The sequence below is a fragment of the Lolium perenne genome, chromosome 5, assembly GCF_019359855.2.
Source record: "Lolium perenne isolate Kyuss_39 chromosome 5, Kyuss_2.0, whole genome shotgun sequence".
In the NCBI taxonomy this organism is placed as follows: Eukaryota; Viridiplantae; Streptophyta; class Magnoliopsida; order Poales; family Poaceae; genus Lolium; species Lolium perenne.
In genome coordinates, this window is record NC_067248.2 from 182,681,727 (window position 1) to 182,701,851 (window position 20,125).

At 47.4% G+C, this 20,125-nt stretch overlaps 1 protein-coding gene across 1 annotated transcript; it reads left to right on the forward strand.

The window, feature by feature from the left end:
• Positions 1–2,313: 2,313 nt before the first annotated feature.
• On the forward strand, positions 2,314–4,313 carry LOC127301160 (L-gulonolactone oxidase 2). The gene has a single exon (XM_051331381.2). The coding sequence runs from the start codon at positions 2,370–2,372 to the stop codon at positions 4,119–4,121; it is 1,752 nt and encodes a 583-aa protein (XP_051187341.1). The 5' UTR covers positions 2,314–2,369; the 3' UTR covers positions 4,122–4,313.
• Positions 4,314–20,125: the final 15,812 nt, after the last annotated feature.

Here is a 20,125-nt window from a genome sequence, read left to right on the forward strand (position 1 = left end):
CCTCCTTCTTGGTGCCGCTGCCGAACGCCTCGAAGTCGTTCTTCTTCTTCCCCATGGTGCCGCGGCGGCGTGTGGCGGTGGAGGTGGGAGTGGAGGTGTAGGCGAGGGAAAGAACTGTGCCGGTCGACTTTTAAGGCCGGCCGCGCGCGGGATACGATGCCATTGAAGGCGGCGCAGAAGTCTAGCCGCCGCTCGCCAGTGCGTCCGCAGAACAGGCAGCCGCGACATTGAAGGCGAAGGCTGCGGCGCAGACACGGAAGCACTGGCCGCAGAAGCGATGCCCTTGATACAGGGTCGCTGCCAGACGGGCCCGTGGGGGAACGAGCGGACGCTCGGCGTGACCGCGCAGCGTCCGCGGAGACGCAAACGTGCCGCATATTTGCGCCGTGTTTGCGTCGCTGCGGACACCCCGAACACGATGCGTCACCCCACTGGAGCTGGGTGCAGATGCATTTCCGATCCGCGCGAACGCAAACGGCCGTCACCCCGGTGGAGATGCCCTAAGTCTTCACACCTGCATACCAGACAAAGACATCCAACCTTCAAGTTTGACTTGAGGAAGTTGAGGCTTGGAATATATGCATGTAGTATATTTTCTAACGCGTTCTGATTTCTGGCATATTTCCTCCAGTATTATTTCAGGTTTCAGTTTGTTTTTAAGTTATGTTAGAAACCAAATAGCTATGTGATGAGAATATATTTTATCACGAATCAAATGATACAAATTTGCGTCATAAATATTGGGTTTTTTAATATAGACGATCAAACGATCAAACTTCAAAAAGTTGAACGTCTGAAAAAAAGCTGGCCCCTTTCATGAATGTAGGAAGTAACGAGAGAGCGTTTTCGCTTTTTTTTTTTTTTGCGCAAGGGCATCTCCAGCGGGCCGATGCATTTCGGACGCCCAAAAGTGGTCGGGAGCGTCCGTTTGCGTCGCCCCGCGGACATATTTTGTCCGAGTGTCCGTTTGCGTCTGGGCGTGTGCGTCCACCGGGGCACCCATTTTAAGATTTACAACGCATTTAAAAAAAAAAGTAATACATTTTAATGCATAAAAACTATACAATGTAGATCTAGAAGACTAGACTACTTGCTTCCGGACGGGCCGGCACCGTCATTGCGTCGCTCCATCGCCTGCTTCTCCGCCGCCTCCCGTGCGGCTGCTATGGCTCGGTGCGCCGCGGCGTCCTCTTGCAGGCACTGGTCCAGCCTCGCGCTCGCGGCGTCGTCCTTGAGCTTCTCAAAAGGCTCGACGATAGCCCTCTGCTCCACCGCCCTCTCCTCCGGCGTAAGCGCATCAGGGTCATCGGAAGACCAAGATATCTCGGAGTCGGAGTCCTCTGCGGCCGCGGCGACCGCCAGCCTGCGCTGCTCTAGCTCGGCGTCCAACGCCGCGTGGCCCGCCAGCTCCTCCTCTGCTTCCTGCGCCGCGAGTGCCAAGGCCTTGGCGTCCCTGACCGGGTCGAGGAGGTCGCCCGTGATGTCGTCGGAGTCGAGCTCCTCGGAGCTCGCGGAGGCCGGGGGAGGTGGAGTGGGAGGTGAAGGTGGAGGCTGAGCAGAAGCAGCCTGACCGCGTCCGACGCTGCTCATGGTGGATCTGGTGGAGGCTGAGCGGAAGCGGCGGCTAGGATTTAGTGGGGAGGAGATGAGATGAGACGCTCGCGCCCCTTTTTATATAGGTCGGAGGCAGGGCGGCCGCGCCACGCGTGACATCGCCATTACTACGTGCGTAGAGGTAGGCGACGGCCGTGCGTCACGCGAGGCATCGCCATTTACGTGGCTGCAGACTGCCGAAGCGACGCCTTGGCGCCAGTACTGGCGGAGAAGACGCATCGACGCTGCGTCACTGCCTGGTGGGCCAGACAAAACGTCCGCCAGACGCGACCGGACACTTTCCGCGTTCGCGGAGCGTCCGCGAAGATGCATCCCGGGCGCGTATTTGAGCCAGGTTTGCATCTCCGCGGATGGCCCGATCACTTTGCGTCGCCCCGCTGGAGGTGGTGCCAGACGCATTTCCGGTCACGGTGGATGAAAACGTCGCTCAGCAACCGTTTGGTCGCGCCGCTGGAGATGCAAATGTTGAGCCTCCCGGCTGTTCGCTGAACTTATATGGTGTTACTCCGGTCAAAGTATGTCCATTTCATGTCATAATGTGTATAGTACAAATGGAGTACTCCCGAGCATAGAAGATAGAAAATTTTGCACTAGAATCGCTATCGCGAAAGGGAAATTTTGATGACCATGCATGCTGAAGTTTGGACCTTATCCCTTGCTTAATTGTCTAGTGGCTACAAGCGAGTTTCAGTACAAAAAGGGTATATCCATTTAAGAAGCAACAGAGGCAGCAAGAAGGACGACGAACAAGAGCAATGGAGAGCTTTCTTCCGGTTCTCCTCATAGCCCTAGGGGTCCTTCTCCAGCTTTGTTGCTGCAGCCCTCCGCCGTCCCCGGTGGTCTGCACCCACGGAAAGTCGAACTGCACGGTCACCAACGCGTACGGCTCCTTCACGGACCGTAGCATCTGCCACGCCGCCAAAGTCACCTACCCGCGCACCGAGCAGGAGCTCGTCGCAGCCGTGGCGGCCGCGGCCTGTGCGAAACGCAAGCTGAAGGTGGCCACCAAGCACTCTCACAGCATCCCCAAGCTGTCGTGCCCCGGTGGCCGCCACGGCACAATCATAAGCACCGCACGGCTGAACCAGACGGTGCATATTGACACCGCGAAGCGGCTCATGACGGTGGAGAGCGGCATGGTCCTCCGGGACCTCATCACGGCCGCCGCAGCGGCGGGGCTCGCTCTTCCGAACTCACCCTACTGGTACGGCCTCTCCATCGGCGGACTACTGGCGACGGGCGCGCACGGGAGCTCGCTGTGGGGCAAGGGAGGCGCCGTGCACGAGTACGTTGTCGGGCTGAGGATCGTGACGCCGGCGCCTGCGAGCAAGGGTTTCGCCGTGGTGAGGGAGCTGGGCGCCGATCACCCGGACCTGGACGCCGCGAAGGTCTCTCTTGGGGTCCTCGGCGTCATCTCCCAGGTAACCCTGGCTTTGGAACCCTTGTTCAAGCGGTCGCTGACGTTCGTGAAGCGCGGCGACTCGGACTTGGCCGAGCAGGTGGTTCCATGGGGCCGCCTCCACGAGTTTGCCGACTTGACATGGCACCCGCAGGATGGCACGGTCATGTACCGCCAGGACGACCGCGTCGACGTCTCCACGCGGGGCAATGGCCTCAATGACCTCCTCATCGTGCGCGCCAGCCCCACCCGCGGGACCATCGGCGCGAGAGTTGCCGAGGAGTCTATGCAAATGAAGAACGTCACCGACGTCGCCCGGTGCGCCGCGGCGCAGGTGCAGGTGTCCGCGCAAGAGCAGCAGGGCTTCGGCTTCACGAACGACGGCGTCTCCTTCACAGGGTACCCGGTGGTCGGGTACCAGCACCGCATGCAGGCAGCCGGCTCGTGCATCGGCGGCCCGGAGGACGGCCTCCTCACGTCCTGCGTCTGGGACCCGCGCATCCGGGGCTCCTTCTACTACAACTCCGGCTTCAGCGTCGCGCTCTCCAAGGCGCCGGCGTTCATCGCCGACGTGCAGCGGATCAGGGACCTCAATCCGGGCAGGTTCTGTACCGGCGTCGACGGCAGGGTGGGCCTGATGTTCCGCTACGTCAAGGCCTCCTCCGCTTACCTCGGCAAGCCTGAGGACTCGATCGACCTGGACATCCTCTACTACCGGAGCCGCAGCTACGGCATCCCGCGTGTCTACGCCGACCTAGTGGACGAGATCGAGCAGATGGCGCTGAACAAGTACGGCGGCCTGCCGCACTGGGGCAAGAACCGCGACTTCGCATTCGACGGTGCCATCGCGAAATACCCCAAAGCCGATGAGTTTCTGCAGGTGAAGGATAGGTACGACCCCGACGGGCTCTTCTCCAGCGAGTGGAGCGACCAGGTGCTCGCCATCCGCGGGAGTCCCACTGTCGTCAAGAAGGGCTGCGCCATCGAAGGACTCTGTGTCTGCTCCGACGACTCGCACTGCGCGCCAGAGCAGGGCTACTTCTGCCGGCCAGGAAAGGTGTACCGGCAAGCTAGAGTTTGCTCCATCATCAAGGACAACAGAAAATAATGATTGGTTTCTTTCAAATACGAGCAATAATGCTATTGATATCCTTCTCTATTTATTGCTGTTTTTATGGCTCAGTTGTGTGATTGTAGTTGGAGTTTTACAAGTGACAATATCTTGAATTTTACATGGATCAGTTTGAACTTTTGCAGCTGATATAATATGAGCCAGATATTCAACTTTCTCAGTAGAAAATGTACACTTAGACAATTTAGCTTTTAATTGGTGTGTTCTTAGTACTTGCAATGCTACCTTGAGATGTCTAGCATGTGCTTCCATATTATTGCTGTAGATAAGTATATTATTGAAGAATACCAATATAAACTATCCGAAGACGTGAGAAAAAAATATTATTCATGAATTTTTGAAATGCGGCAGGTGGGTTTCTTAAGCCAAGTGGCATCAGAAGGTAATATAATGGCTAAAGTGTGTTCCCAAAGCAATCTTGCTGATATTTATCCTCATGCATCCTGATTTGATGGTACCCAAACGTTCGAATTCAATTTGGAGAATATTGTTGCTCCTTTCCGTTCATCCAACATATTTTGTTCTATCACTGGTATTGGGTACTTATTTTTATTACTGCATATAATTGTCTGGTGCACAATTTATATGTCTTGTCCTTTTTTGCTACTGCTAGTATTGCTAAAGAGTAGAGACTAGAGCTATGTTTGATTTCCTTGTTTTTGAGAAATTTCTTGGTCATATTTTCCACTTTTTTTTAGTATGTGACATTCTATAAGACCTAACGTCTGGGGGATTTTCTCCTTCTTTTAGTAGGAATTTGTTTCTTCAGAGATATGCTCCGTATAAGAATGCGAGTTTTCAAGGCGTTGGAAAATTCTTCGTGGGATCCTACACCTTTTCAAAGTGACGTATCTTCCTTCTAAGAAAGGGAACACGAGAATACATTTTTATCTCAATAATATGTGGCTATATATGCAACGGCACAAATGGAAGTAGCTACACTACCGGAAAAAAAACTTACTAGTGAGGGACGTGTTTTCCGCATTGTTGATAGTAGAGGCTGACGTCACCGGTATACAACATTGATAATGTGCACCACTGATAAGCACCAAGTACGTCACGGGTAGGATGCAACGCTGACGACAAAATTGATTTTCAGTCGTCTCTGGTAGTTGCTAATTAAAGTGGTGATATTCCAGTGCCGACAAAAAAAATGTTTTTTACGTGCTCCAGATCTAGCGTCAATAAACAATAAACAAAACGAGGACGTCAACACTAATTTCAGGTTGACGTGTCTACATAACAGGCTTCCGTCAATTCTAGTGTTCCTGTAACGGACTTCATTCCATATAATCTGTCGTTAGTATCTTGCCGCTGACGTCCCAGTTATGAGCGTTTCTCATTATTATTTCATCGATGACGTCCATATTTTAGCTCACGTTGTCATTATTTAATTAGTACTGAAGAATAATATTTTTTCCCGATTGTCTCTAATAGTGTAATTTGTGAAGAGTATTTGAATCCTACCTGTCGCTCTATATTTAAGCGCTAGCGTTCATATTTTCTTTGAGTGTCACTGGTTATAATTTTCAAATTAAAAAATAATAATCCAGTATTTTCCATTTAAATATATTTTAGGGAGAGGTATGTACAAAAGCATATGTTTCATAAGGATACATATGATAAGAAAACGCCAGAAGTACTCCAACCGTTCCTTTTTATAATAGCATGCTAAAACGTCTTAAAAAAACAGAGGAAGCAGCTAAACAATGGTCCTTATTTTGGCGTGGAAAATTATTCAACTTCCAAGAAAGGCAAAAGAAAAGTTTTAAGCACCACAAATCCTCTATCTCCAGTCCTGTGAGGAGCTTTCACATAGAGCAGGCTAGTAATATTGGCAACTTTTACAGTACCTTTTACTTCTCTAAAATAGGGAGAGGTATGAATTAAGTTAACGGCTGAGATCAGGCGAGAGAGATTAGGCCCAGTAAGCCCAAATAGATGTAGTTAATGAAAAATAAGCAAAACTGCACAGTATCAGCACGCCGCCGCCTCACCGCTTGCGTGGTTAGCATCCACACAGCCGAGCACGCCGCCGCCACATCCACCTTCCACGCCACCGCCACCTCCAGCAGTGACGCCGCCGCACCCACACCGCGCTCGTGGCCAGCACCCACACAGCCGACACACGGCCGCCACATCCACCATGCACGCCGCCGCCACCTTCACAGCGCTCGTCACCTCCGTCGACGCCGCATCCACCTCGCAGGTGGCCACCACCTCGCGCACGTCAACGCTAGACAAGCGCAACGTCGCCTCCTCCATACCGGAGGCCTCGTCCGTGGATACTACGTGACTCCGCCGAATCCCCTCTCTGCTCGTCAAATCTGCGTGCACGGAGCAGCCGCCGACGGCACCCCACACAACGGCATCTTCGATATGAAGTTTAGGTGTGTTACTGAATGCCGTGGATATTCTTATGCATCAAAATGTATCATCTCAATATCCATGTAAGTAATGCATCTGACCATGATTTAATGGGCATTATTGAACTCTGCAGCACATGCAGGGCTCTGTTGCCATTTTTTCAGTTAGCTGTAGGGAGTATTTGTTCAGGCTAGGATAATAGTTAATCAGGTCTGTTTGTTGCACCTCGATCTGCACATAATTGCTGAATATTGTTCAAAGTTATAGCTCAGCTAAATGTTGATACCATCCTAAGTCCAATGCAAAGAGTGAAAGAACTGAACTCAGTAGGTATATGAGCATGAGGTCACAGTCAACATTGGAATGTGAATATGTCAAAGAGACAAATACACATTAACTGTCGAAGCAAATGAGAAGTTGAGAACTACTCCTAGTGGAAATTTTGGCATGCTATATATGAGATTGAACTTTCTTTTTTGTGTTTGACATATTTATTCAGCTTTTTCATATGGGATTAAACTTCATTGCTGGAGCGACCCATTTTTTCCCTCACACCTTCGATGTTGAAGATGCAGAGCTCATGGCATGCAGGAGAGCGCTCCTACTCGCAAAGGAAGTGCAGTTGCAAATGCCCTCCCTGAAAACGGACAGTGTCGGGGCAGCGGCTAAGTTAAACAAGGAGGGATCCCCTGGCCATGAAAATAAAAGCTCTCCTTGGAAGCTTTGAAGCATTCTGGGTTCCCTGCCCATGAAAATAAAAGCTATCCTTGGAAGCTTTGAAGCATTCTGGGTGTGTGTTGTTGATCAATTGATTTTTAAGCTGTGCACTCATAAATTTGGTGGTATTGTATACTTTGTTGAGAAGAGAGCACATTTTTTCCACTGAAATGTGGCTATATACCTGGAACGAAATAAGTATTGGAAGCTTTCATAATTCTTTATTGATATACGTACCACTGTCTAGAATGCTACAACGCAAAACATTCAGATTCGTGCATTACAGAACAATATTGAGTCACTGTGAGTACTTCATAGGGCCAACAACAACTAGTGAACATGATGGTGATCTTTTGGATATAGATAATGTTGGATAATTAGGCACAATTTCCATGATTAATTCCAGAATATAAAACATGATGGCAGCAACTAGCAACATGTGAAACTCAAACATACTAGATGCATTAATCAACATGAATAGCAGCAGCGCAAACGGTAAAGCATCCATCGCTAAACAGATCGAGATATGTCGCACGTACCGATTTGGTGGAGGTGGCGGTGGAGGTGTAGCAGATGATGTCGCGGCAGTAACGTTGTTGATGACAAGTCGAAGTAGACGGCGTTGAAGACGACGGTAGGCAGCACCGCCCGACTTGGACGGAAGGCGACCCGTGATGAAGAGCTTGAGCAGTCGCGCAGAGCGCTTCCCAAAAACCTAATTCGCCCTCTCCCGTACAGGATCGCAAGGACGAGTGGTTCCGGAGACCTGCTCTCCCGTTCACCGATGCACGTCGGCGAGCGGGATGGAGTAGGCTACGATGGCGGCGCAAGCAGAGAGGGGTGGAAACCCTAACTCGTGTATTAGATATATTTCTGCGGTAGCCGGGCAGGAGATTATATAGGCTCGGGAAACCCTAGGCAACGTGGGCCACACCCACGTCGCACGAACGTTTCGAGTCGATTACAGATAGCCCACGATCCGGGAGCGACCCGAACCGACTAACTGCGACACGTCCGTCTAGGCCGACGCGACGCGGCCATCTTCGGAGACTAACAACTTAACAACACTTCCTTCGTCTTTGTTGTCTCTTTGGAAGGAGTTCCAAGATGTCTTCCCCGACGAGCTTCCTCATGGACTACCACCGCTTCGAGGGATTGAGCACCGCATCGACCTCATACCCGGCGCCCCACTACCAAACCGCGCCGCCTACCGCACCAACCCCGAAGACACAAAGGAGATTCAACGCCAAATACAAGACCTCCTCGAAAAAGGGTATGTTCGTGAAAGCTTAAGCCCTTGTGCGGTTCCCGTGATTCTTGTTCCTAAACCGGATGAGACGCAACGAATGTGTATGGATTGTCGCCCCATCAATGCCATTACCGTTCGCTACCGCCATCCCATTCCGCGTTTAGATGACATGCTTGATGAATTGAGCGGTGCCACGATTTTCTCTAAGATTGATTTGCGTAGTGGTTACCACCAAATCCGCATGGCAATAGGTGATGAATGGAAGACGGCATTCAAGACCAAACTTGGTCTCTATGAATGGCTTGTCATGCCATTTGGTCTTTCAAATGCTCCATCTACTTTCATGCGACTCATGAATCACATCTTGCGACCTCTCATTGGCAAGAGTGTGGTTGTCTATTTCGATGATATTCTCATTTATAGCAAAAGTCTCGAGGACCATGTGCAACATGTGAGAGAGGTCTTGTGCATCTTGCGTCATCAAAAGCTTTATGCTAACCTCCCCAAGTGCACCTTTGCTCAAAACAAATTGGTTTTCCTTGGCTTTGTGGTTTCCGCTAATGGTATTGAAGTTGATTCTTCCAAGGTTGATGCCATCCACAATTGGCCCACTCCTACCAATGTTGGTCAAGTTCGAAGTTTTCATGGACTTGCGGGTTCTACCGCCGCTTTGTGAAAGATTTTAGCACCATTGCTTGCCCTTTGAATGAGCTTACGAAAAAGAATGTTCCATTTGTGTGGGGCAAGGCACAACAAAAAGCTTTTGATGAGTTGAAAAAGAGACTCACCGAGGCACCACTTCTTGTTCTTCCAAACTTTTCCAAAACTTTTGAGATTGAGTGCGATGCTAGTGGACTCGGTATTGGTGGAGTGCTTATGCAAGATGGAAAACCCGTGGCATACTATAGCGAGAAGTTGGATGGCGCACGCCTCAACTATCCTATATATGACAAGGAACTTTATGCTTTGGTTCGTGTTCTTGAAGTTTGGCAACACTATCTTTGGCCAAAAGAGTTTATTATCCACTCCGACCATGAGTCTTTGAAATATTTGAAAAGTCAACACAACTTGAACAAAAGACATGCAAAGTGGGTTGAGTTCATTGAGTCCTTTCCATATGTAATCAAATACAAGAAGGGCAAGGACAATGTTGTGGCGGATGCTCTTTCCCGCAAACTCACCCTCTTACTCACTCGTTTGGATATTAGTGTTTTGGGTCTTGATGAAATCAAAGATTTATAAGCTTCCGATCCTTTCTTTGGCCCAATCTTTGCAAAGTGTTCTAGTGACAAGGGCATCGATGATTTCTATTTGCACCAAGGATTCTTGTTCAAGGGCAACAAACTTTGTATTCCCGCGTCTTCGCTTCGCCTTTTGCTCTTACAAGAATCGCATGGTGGTGGTCTTATGGGACACTTTGGACGAGAAAAGACATATGCCATGCTCTCCACTCACTATTATTGGCCAAGAATGAAGCGCGATGTGGAGCGCCTTTGCCGACGGTGTACAACATGCTTACAAGCTAAGTCTACCTCCAACACTTATGGTCTTTACACTCCATTGCCTATTCCATATGCACCATGGACCGATATTAGCATGGATTTCGTTCTAGGCTTGCCTCGCACTAAGCACGGTCATGATTCTATATTTGTGGTAGTGGATAGATTCTCTAAGATGGCTCATTTCATACCTTGCCATAAGAGCGACGATGCTTCACACATTGCTTCATTGTTTTTCAGGGAAATTGTTCGCCTACATGGAGTACCGCAAAGCATTGTGTCGGATCGAGACGTCAAGTTCATGAGTTATCTTTGGAAGTCGCTCATGGCAAAGTTTGGAGTGAAGCTCTTATTCTCATCATCCTCGCACCCGCAAACGGACGGCCAAACGGAAGTGGTCAATCGAAGCTTCTCTACTCTCCTACGCATCCTCGTGAAGAAGAACTTGAAGTCATGGGAGGAGTGCCTTCCTCATGCGGAGTTCGCCTACAACCGCGCCAAGCACAAGACAACATCAAGGAGCCCCTTCATGGTAGTCTACGGCTTCGAACCTTACACGGCACTCGACATACTCCCACTTCCCCTTCATGAGCGGACCAACATGGACTTCGACAAGCGCACCGCCGCCGTGAAGAAGCTACATGAAGAAACAAGAGCGACCATACAAGAACATGTGCTTCGTCAAGCAAACCGCATCAACGCCAAGAAGAAGGAAAGAATATTCCAAGAAGGAGACCTCGTTTGGATCCACCTCCGGAAGGAAAGGTTCCCTCATGAGCGCAACTCCAAGCTCAAGCCAAGAGGAGATGGGCCCTTCAAGGTCCTCAAACGCATCAACAACAACGCTTACGTCATCGACATCCCGACATCCAAGTACTTGGTGAGCAACACGTTCAACGTCTCGGACTTGTCACCCTATCACGGAGATGAGGAGGTGCACGAGTCGAGGACGACTCTTTCCCAAGGGGGGGGGGGGGGGGAGATGATGTAGCCCCGCTCACCGACGTCGCTACACCAAGACCAACAAGTCCCCCAAGTGGACCAATGACGCGAGCCCGAGTTAAAGCTCTACATGATGAGGTGAATTCGCTCCTATCCACGTATGCTTTTGATACTCCTTTGGATGGCTTGCTACTTCATGCCAATACCCTATGTTCAATCAGGTACATCGACCAAGACGCAAGCCATGGAGACCAAGCCAATGGAGAGAGAGCTGGAAATGATGAAGATGGAGCTACAGCGCCCAGGCCGGAACTTCCGCCCCCAGGACCGGAACTTCCGGCCAGATGCTCTCAAGATGCCTTCCAGCGCCCAGGAAACAGGGTCCAGCCGGAACTTCCGCCCCTGAGGACGGGAACTTCCGCCCACCGGAACTTCCGCCCAAGTTCCGCCCAAGTTCCGAAAGTCGGCGAAAACCATACTGGATGTTACTGCGGGACAATGGCGCAATTCCGGAACAAGGCCGGAACTTGGCCGGAACTTCCGACCCTCAAGACCGGAACTTCCGCCCCTGACCGGAACTTCCGCCCAAGTTGACCGGAACTTCCGCCCCATCGAACTTCAGCACAACAACACTTTTAGTTGTAACTTATCCCTTCGCCCCACCTACTATAAATAGCCTAGTTGGCTCAGATCTGAGATTAGACTTGATGTAAGAGAAAACATGAGCTATGCTCCTTCCCGCGGGAAACCCTTCTAGATCTACGAATCTACGAAGTTATCTACTCTTCTAGGCGGTTGATCTCTTCCATTCTAGGAATTCTAGTGTTTTGGATCTTTTGCTTTTGCAATTCTATCTATTTGCACTCTTTTCCTCTTTGGAACTCTATCGATTGCTATTGCCAACCTTTTGTGAGGGATTCTACTCCTTGTGGGTCTTTTTCTTGCAATTCCGTTGGGTTGGTGTATCGGGCCAACGAAGAACAACCGGTTGTGTGTGTGTGTTGCGTTTGTATCTTCGATCCACCCCGCCATCCACCCACGTTCTTCGTGTTCATCCACCTCCCCCACGAATCCCATCCAAATCCGTGAAGATCGGGCACATCCAAGGACTTAGTCCACATCACTACTCATGTCAGTGGTATTAGCCATTCAGTCTAAAATCTCACACATACACTTGAAGTATATAACAAAATCCTGGCTTATTTTGTCTTACCATCATGGGTTTAGCATTCACAATTTCACATTCTTTGCCTCACTCATCAACATACACGAAAGACAAGAGTCAACTATATAGAACACTAGCAGAAGAATTGGTTAGCAGCCACATGGTCAAACAATAGAGACGAAAAAGTGCAGGACGTTCGCAGAAATTGCAAGGAATTCTCAAAGACTGCACATACTAGTCTTCCTTTTGGCCACGAATTTCATTGGCAAACGTTCTAAGAAATTGTGTTCTTGCTGTCACTTCTAAGTATTTGCTCAATAGACCAGGATTATCACGTTGTGGTCACATTTAAAACGAGTGACATGTTATAGTTCAGTACTGTAACTGCACGAGCTAAGTATTCCACACTGATTAACCATTCCCAATAATCACTTGGATTACATTAACGAATGTTTTGGACGTTATTATATCAGGAAAACACTGTTTGCTAACCATCTTCTCCAACACATCAATAGCCTGATCTAGACGTCCATACTTACAGAAATAACTGATAAAAATATTGTAGGCAGCTACATCAGGCTCACAAATTTGCATACAGGAATCATGCTTCAGACATATGCTTCACATTACATACAAGCAACTCCACTAATCCCCTTATCGGCACAAACATGCATCATGTCCATTCTCATATTGCAAGAAATAGGAAACAGAGAAAAAAATGGAGGATTTACCTTCACTGGAGACGACGAACTAGGCTGGAGAGGAGGCTCCAACCGCAGGTGATCGTCGCCGGCCGCGGGTCGTGTAGGATGCGACCAGGAGAACCAACAGCGCTAGTCGGGGCAACGGAGCTTCGCTGTGGTCATAGCGACGTTGGGATAGTCGTCGCTCCCCGTGCGCAGCACAGCGACGCCGTGCCGCTCATCGCCTCCCTCATGCCGATCGCCAGATAAAGCCCCTCCGCAACGTCGGTGGCCAATCCGGTGCCCGAGATCCGCGCCGATTCGGCGGTGGGTACAAATGCTCGGCGAAGCCGCCCGCACAAGGAACCGGATCGGAGGGAGGCCGCCGCCGTCGAGACGTATTGGGGAAGGGGGCGGCGGAGGGGGTAGGTCTACTTCAGGATGTAATGGTGTCTGGAGGGGGCGAGGAGGCGGCGGCGCCGGAGTTGGGCAATGGACAGAGAGCGGCGGCGGCGGAACCTCCGGCAGGACCATCGCTGGAGAACGAGGATGGACATGACAGGCTGCGATCGGTAGATCCTGGGCTGGACCAGTCTAATGGGCTGGGCCCGTCTACGTTTTTTTTTCTAAGGTGAGAAAATTCTTACGTAACGTACCTCTCCAGTTTTAGACTGTGGTATGACTATATTTTAGCCATTGATTGGACTGAAATTAATGGCTATAATTCATTTGAGGGTACCACAAAACAACCCGTAATATTTTGTCTACAATTAACAAGGTTCATATTTAATAAGCACTATCATGCATGTAGAGCATACATAGGTGTTTAAGCAATTTATCTTCAACAAAAGAACAAGCTAACCAAGGACATGTATAAGCATTATCATCACATGAATCACCTAAATCTAACAATATCAAAATAAGTTTACTATCTAAAGGTATGAACGGTGCACCCTCATGGAGCCCTTTGAGGCTATCCACGATAGGCCACCAGGCGTAGATGGGTTGGGCGCTGGTTCGCTTCTCTCCACCTGATTGGGCCACCCGTTCTGATACGATTGGCTCATCTGAGGGAGGAAAGAAATATCGGGAGGCCATCAGCCAAAGTGCCAAACCCTATCCTCGTCTCCCGTAGCCAACCCTAACCCTGCCGCCAGCCTCCTCTCTCCAATCCCCTCCCGAGCGCCTCCTCTCTCCTCCAATCCCCTTCTGCCTCAACTCCCGTTCCATCTCCTCCTCCGGCCGCCAGCCTCCTCTTTGCCCCTATTCTTCACTGCCGGCGACTTCGGACGCCGCTGCGCCACGCGAGGTGGCTAGGCCGCCACCGTCCTCCACGCCTGGAACTACCCGTTGTTGACATCCTGCCGTGGATGCGTCTGGTGAAAAAAATGGCGCCCTCCACCTTCTCATCATCGCCGACGACAGCAGCCAGCGGCGTAGCAGCCTGGTCTCCTCCACCTTAGATGCGTAAAGGAACTGCAGGTACTCCCCTCTCTCTCTCTGAATCCCTTTCCCTTGCTCTTTTGACCTGATGTGATGTTGCTTGGAGCTGGTGTGCAGCAGCCTGCCCTCCTCCACCTCGTTTTTGCCAAGGACCTGCAGGCCGTCTCTCTCTGGATCCCTTTTCCTCTACCATTTTGGCCTGATGTGTTGGCGCTTGGAGCTGATGTGCACCTCTTCCTACGAGATCAGATGAGTTCCTCCTACTCTTCCTTGTCCATGTATTTATTCTAAGTGACTTCACATATCATATCTCTGTAACTGCTAGCTGCTGTAAGGAAAACAACAAGCCAAGAAAAAAGAGTAGACTCAAGATTCAAGAGCAAGTATGAATCTGAACTGTTGTTGCTGCTCACCTCCTCTTTGGTCATGTCTCAAGGCTTTGTTTCTGGGTAGTGGCGGCTTGGCCGCCGCCAGCTTCGCACCATCTACACCTTCAGTCCTCGGCTCCTCTTCATCGCGCACATGAGCGGAAGGAGGCCAGCAGAAGATGGCTCGAGAGCGAGCCGTCACGCCGTCGTCCTCAACATCGTGGAGCGCGCAGGCTAGAGTCCCTACTCCAGCCCTTTTTCACAATAGGTTCTTCCCTCTTTCTCTCGCAATTCCATACTTCCTGGTGAACAATTTTGGTGAAATTATTGTGTGACTGGTTAGTAAAGGAGATGCAAGGAAGGTTTTGATTTTGCACAGATTGTCCAGTGCCGCCAGGTACCCTCTATGACCACTTTGGAGCACCATGCCAGTAGTGAGGTGTTCAATTGTCCCTGCAAATTTTCCACCATTTTTTGTGTGTTAGGTTTGAGACAGGCATCAGATAATAACTAACAGATTTAATAGTCCATGTTCCAGACATAGGTGCATCCTTTCATTACATAGGTCAATAAACATATCATATGTTGTAGTAGATTCACCGCTTCACCATGTGTGTTACTTTGTGACCTTTTGAGACTTGTGATTTATTTTTACCTTGTCACATTATGTGAGACAGGAGGAGGAGCACAAGCCGTTGTGGTGTCGCTGGGCCACAACTATGAAAGTTGTGATCTACTTCTCTGTGGCGCTCGGCATGGGACCATATCCGACGCTGCACCACGACGAGTTGAGGTGAGGTGAGGTGAGCCGACATCATAATTACCCTTATTTTGTATTTACAATGACCATTGTTGTCTTTTGGGTAAAATATTGAGATTGAGCCAGCAGTTGTGTTACAGTGACCACTTGTTGGCCTTTTATAAATCTGCAACTCTAAATATTATGAATTTTGTGTTTTATGTTCATACTTGAATAGGTAGATTCAGCTCACCGTGTATCAGTGATTGCAACCTTCTCTTATGAAAATATACACCCTGGTACCAAAAAGTTATGAAGGACATACTGACAGATTTATATATGTAAAAAATTCAACTTGATTTGTCCTCATTTTCAGGTAATAGTTCTACTGCAATTCAACTCAAATCACCATCAGCTCAACATGTCCTTGCTGTTTTTTTTCTCTTTTCGCCTCCTGTACAAAAGCAACCTAAAATGAAACTGAACTACGAAACATGTTGGAACTCTTGATAAGAGAAGTATTGTAGGTTGAAATATAACTATTTTTATGGGGTGATGTTTATAGTTTATATTCTAGATAGATATTGCAAACAATTTACCGAGTTGGTGGTCAAGCTTGTGCATGATTGGGACCTATCTGGTTGTTGTGTCCTGTTTAATCCTAAATCTCCATCGGTTGCATAAAACATTCAGCGATTTACCTTTTAGTTCATTTCTATCCTATCTGCTCTCTAGCTTGTGCATTTGTTTGTTTCTTCTATGCGATGAATTGGTTGAGCTGATTTAGGGTATTTCCTCTTTGTTTGTGCATCGATAGGAGGCTTTGAAGAATTTGAATGGAGCACAAACTCACTGTCTGCGTCCTTGCGACGTCATGGCATCGCTATTGTCTGCATTCCTGGTGATTTCTTTTTTATTTGCCGGATGTTCTTTGTGTCCTATATTCCTTTCTTATGTTTCTTTCTATTATTTGGTCTCAGGATTGTTCTTACCGGTTGTTTGTTTCATACCTCAGATCATCTAATCTACCTCTGTTTGCCTACCTTCTACTTCTCCGTTGATGAATCCCTGTTGTTTTCAAGTTGGCAAAAGTCTGTGTTTCGTTTGTGTGCCCCTGCAGATTAGAGCGCATGAGAAGCAACTGCATTTCTTGTTTTAACCTCCTATTCTCCTGATGCAGATGGAAACCAGATGCAGGTCCACAGGAGATGTTGTGTCCTTGTGAGCAGCATTTTTTTCCGTATCTAGATTTATTAGGTGCCTCATGTGCTATTTAGAGATAGGCATGCCCTTTTCCTGGCCGACCTGCGTTGCGTCGCACGTCTTCCTGCACATTGTGTTCCGCCTTGGTTTCTTCATGGTCATGGAGGATGCCAGCCAGCGGGGTGCAGCTCCTCGCCTCCCAGGCCACCGGATTTGTAAACAACTATGCTATATTGATTTTCTGCCCCAGTTCTTGCAAATTATGTGCTTTTGTATTGCCTGGAACTTTCATTTAACTAATCTTTAGAAATGCTAGCCTGTCCAATTGACATAATGAGCTCATAGTTTAAGGTTTCATAAATGCAGTGGTACTTCTGTCTTCATGGGGTTCATTTGTGGTGCAAGATGCCAGTATATGACACTCGTGTTCTATCTTGTGCAGATTAGCACCTAATAAAACATGCCCGAGAGTTTATACTATCGATGTTGATACCTCTCCCTTAAGTGACAAAAGGCCAAAGTGACTCATATTCCACAAAAGGTAGAAAGTATTCTAGAAAACTCCAATGGTAGAAAAAATAGAAGCTCAAACAGGCTGATGCTATGAGCATTAGATGTTTTACATACCATGCACCAAAGAAAAAAAAATAGAAGGTTCCTTTTCATTGATCAAAGGTGTCCCGAGAAAATAAAGAAATTGTATCTATTTTGTATCTACGATAAATTGGAAGTTCTTAGTGACCCTTTCTTAGGGTGAAAGTATTGTAGAAATATTGTCACTTTTGGTGTCGAACTCCCCGTTTTTTTCGTATACAATGACAATGAAAGGTCTATAATATAAGCATTGCACTATTTTGCTATGTTGCAGATGGGGTTGGTGATTTGTCGCTCATATGGGGGTTGGTGATTTTTAATTATTTTTTATAATAGGTGCATATGCACCTATGAGCCAAAACACCACCTCCCTCATATGGTCATATCCTTAATCTGGGAGATAGTTTCATGTTTTCCTCCTGCTTTCATGTTGATTCTTTCCAACATCTACCTGATGTTCTATATCATTTGGACCTACTAGAATTTTGTTAGTACTACGAATTGCCACATGGTTACTGGTATGTGTACTCTCTTTCCGTGTTTCTGTTATATCTACTTACCAATTTGTTTACTTGATTTTGATTGTTTTTATTCAAAATCATTCCATGCTACTGCCTCATAGTATTTTTTTGCGGGGTACTGCTTGATAGTCACATTAACAAGCTTGCCAAGAATAATAGGAGGATTTCAAAATAGCATTTTATCATCGACTGTATAAATACTAACGTAGTGTTTTTCTAAGATTATTATCAAGTGTATTACAAAAGATCATGAGTGTGAAACGCCGGGGCCATGCTTGATGTTGCTTACATATTATCAATTTCTATAAATACTTAATATAGTGGTTTACAAGCCATTTACAAGGCCGGGGATGTGCGGGGATGTGCGGCTGACTTGGGATTCCGGTTGATGCCCGAGGGCTATGACGGGTCAGCAGGAATGCTAACAAGGTCCATAGGCAGCATTTGTAGATGTTTATTTTGTTGTTCCTTCCTTACTTAGAATCATTAACTGTTAGTTACTATATTATATTTCTCTATTTTCTTGGTTATATGCACGTGTTTGTTGCTCTATTTGTAATTTCTTTTGTTGTATCCTAACAATATCGTTTTGTAAAACCTAAGAAATATTTTATCATATTGGTGGTTAAATTTATTGGTGGTTAAATTTATTGGTGGTTAAATTTATCATCGTTATACAAAGTGAATATCAGCACGAGCTCCACGGGATCGTGCGCCAAGGTGCACATCTAAATCTAATACCTATTAGAAGCAAACGTTATCATCTTTTTCCGGCAGCTGAAGAAACACACCTTGCATAGAGCAAGTGTTAATCCGACTTTTCTGGTTTGTCCACCTTGAGTTGCCAAAGCGCTCAAACACCTTAATCACTTCCATCTTCTAGATTTCTGCTGGTAATCGCAAATTTTGCAACAAGTTCGGTGCCGTTCTTTTTGGGAACAATTGCCCATGTGCAACCACCATTAGGCGTTCCTGGCCATACACTTTAGCCAGTACACAACAGAATATAGGTTCATGTGGAACACATGTGATGCAAATATTTTAGATCCAACACGATTAATAGGATAAACAAGTACTATTCTGACAAATGGTTGAGGCGATAGTGCTTACAGGGATGTCGTGGACTGTACTTGGTGACCCGTGGGTGAACCCTTCGACATAGGTGCTGCTACTCCGTCTAAGAGTTAGCCCGACAGGATCGTCCCACCTCTAGATGTCGATGGATTCCAGGGATATTTGACGTGGAGGAGGCTTTGTGCTGGTATTTAGAAATTAACATGATATTCAGGTTTACATAAGCTGTGACATACATGTAGAACATATATAGGTCATCAAAAAAATTAACGTCAAGGGGATGTAAGCATCATATCAAATAAATGTATTTTTTAACAATGATCCCACTAGATGATAAATAGGTATTCCGGGTACTAAAAATTTGTAGTCAAGAAAAAACCATCTTTGGCAGAGATCCAGGAGTTCTTGGTTCATCTTTTGGCTCCGCATGTCATTCGTCCATTTATTCATATGCTTGATGTCATCATTGTCCTTGGTAGAAATTTTCTGCATACGTAAGTAACCGCATCAGCCGAGCGCTTCCGTGATGTTCTTGTGCCTTTTCTACTCAACAGCAACCTGCATTTGCAAAGATGATGTGTCCATTCTACAAGAAATAGAAACTAGCTATAAAAATGAATTTAGAAGAAGTATATTACCGACTGAAACACTATTGAACTCGACAAAATACTAGATAACATTAGTAGAGTATAAGAAGGATATAAATATGTCATTATAACCACAAGTAAATAAGGTGTACATATGAAATTGATTAAATTATGAAACCTACAAAATAATAAATGAATTATACAGAAATGTAACTCTCAAATATAGCTGAATATTGTCATAATATAATGCATTTGCATTAAATCAAATTGTCCTAACCATGCATATATGATTGTCACACAATTGTAGCAATATCATCGTGGTGAACAGACATATGACATGGGTAGGCTTAAGTTATGGGTCGATGGACACTAGAGGATCCAGTGAGGGAAGGTGAACTAGAAAGCAAACGAAGATCTACCTAGGTCCAGGACCCTCGTGAGAAGGTAAAACCCCTACTTCTGCCTGTTTGGATGTATATATCTCGAGGTGGAATCCCCACTACAATGGTGCTCCATGAGCTATTTAGCGAGAGGAGGAAGAAGCATTGTGGTCCTATGCGTATGAGAATGAGAATGAAGAATGCATTGACCCTCTACAAAGGAGGCCCTGCACGCACCCTCTTATATAGTGGGGGTTATAGTGGGGGCAGGTTACATGTCAGAAAACCTAGCATGGTATAAAGCCAGTTTCCATGGCCTCAAAGTTTTCCTCTGGCCCTGCCATGAGCTTCCATCTTGTCGCCCAGGACATCCTCGATGTGACTGGGCATATATGTACTTGTCTCTGCGCCACGTTGACCATGTTCTCTTTGTCACGATGGTCAGCGCA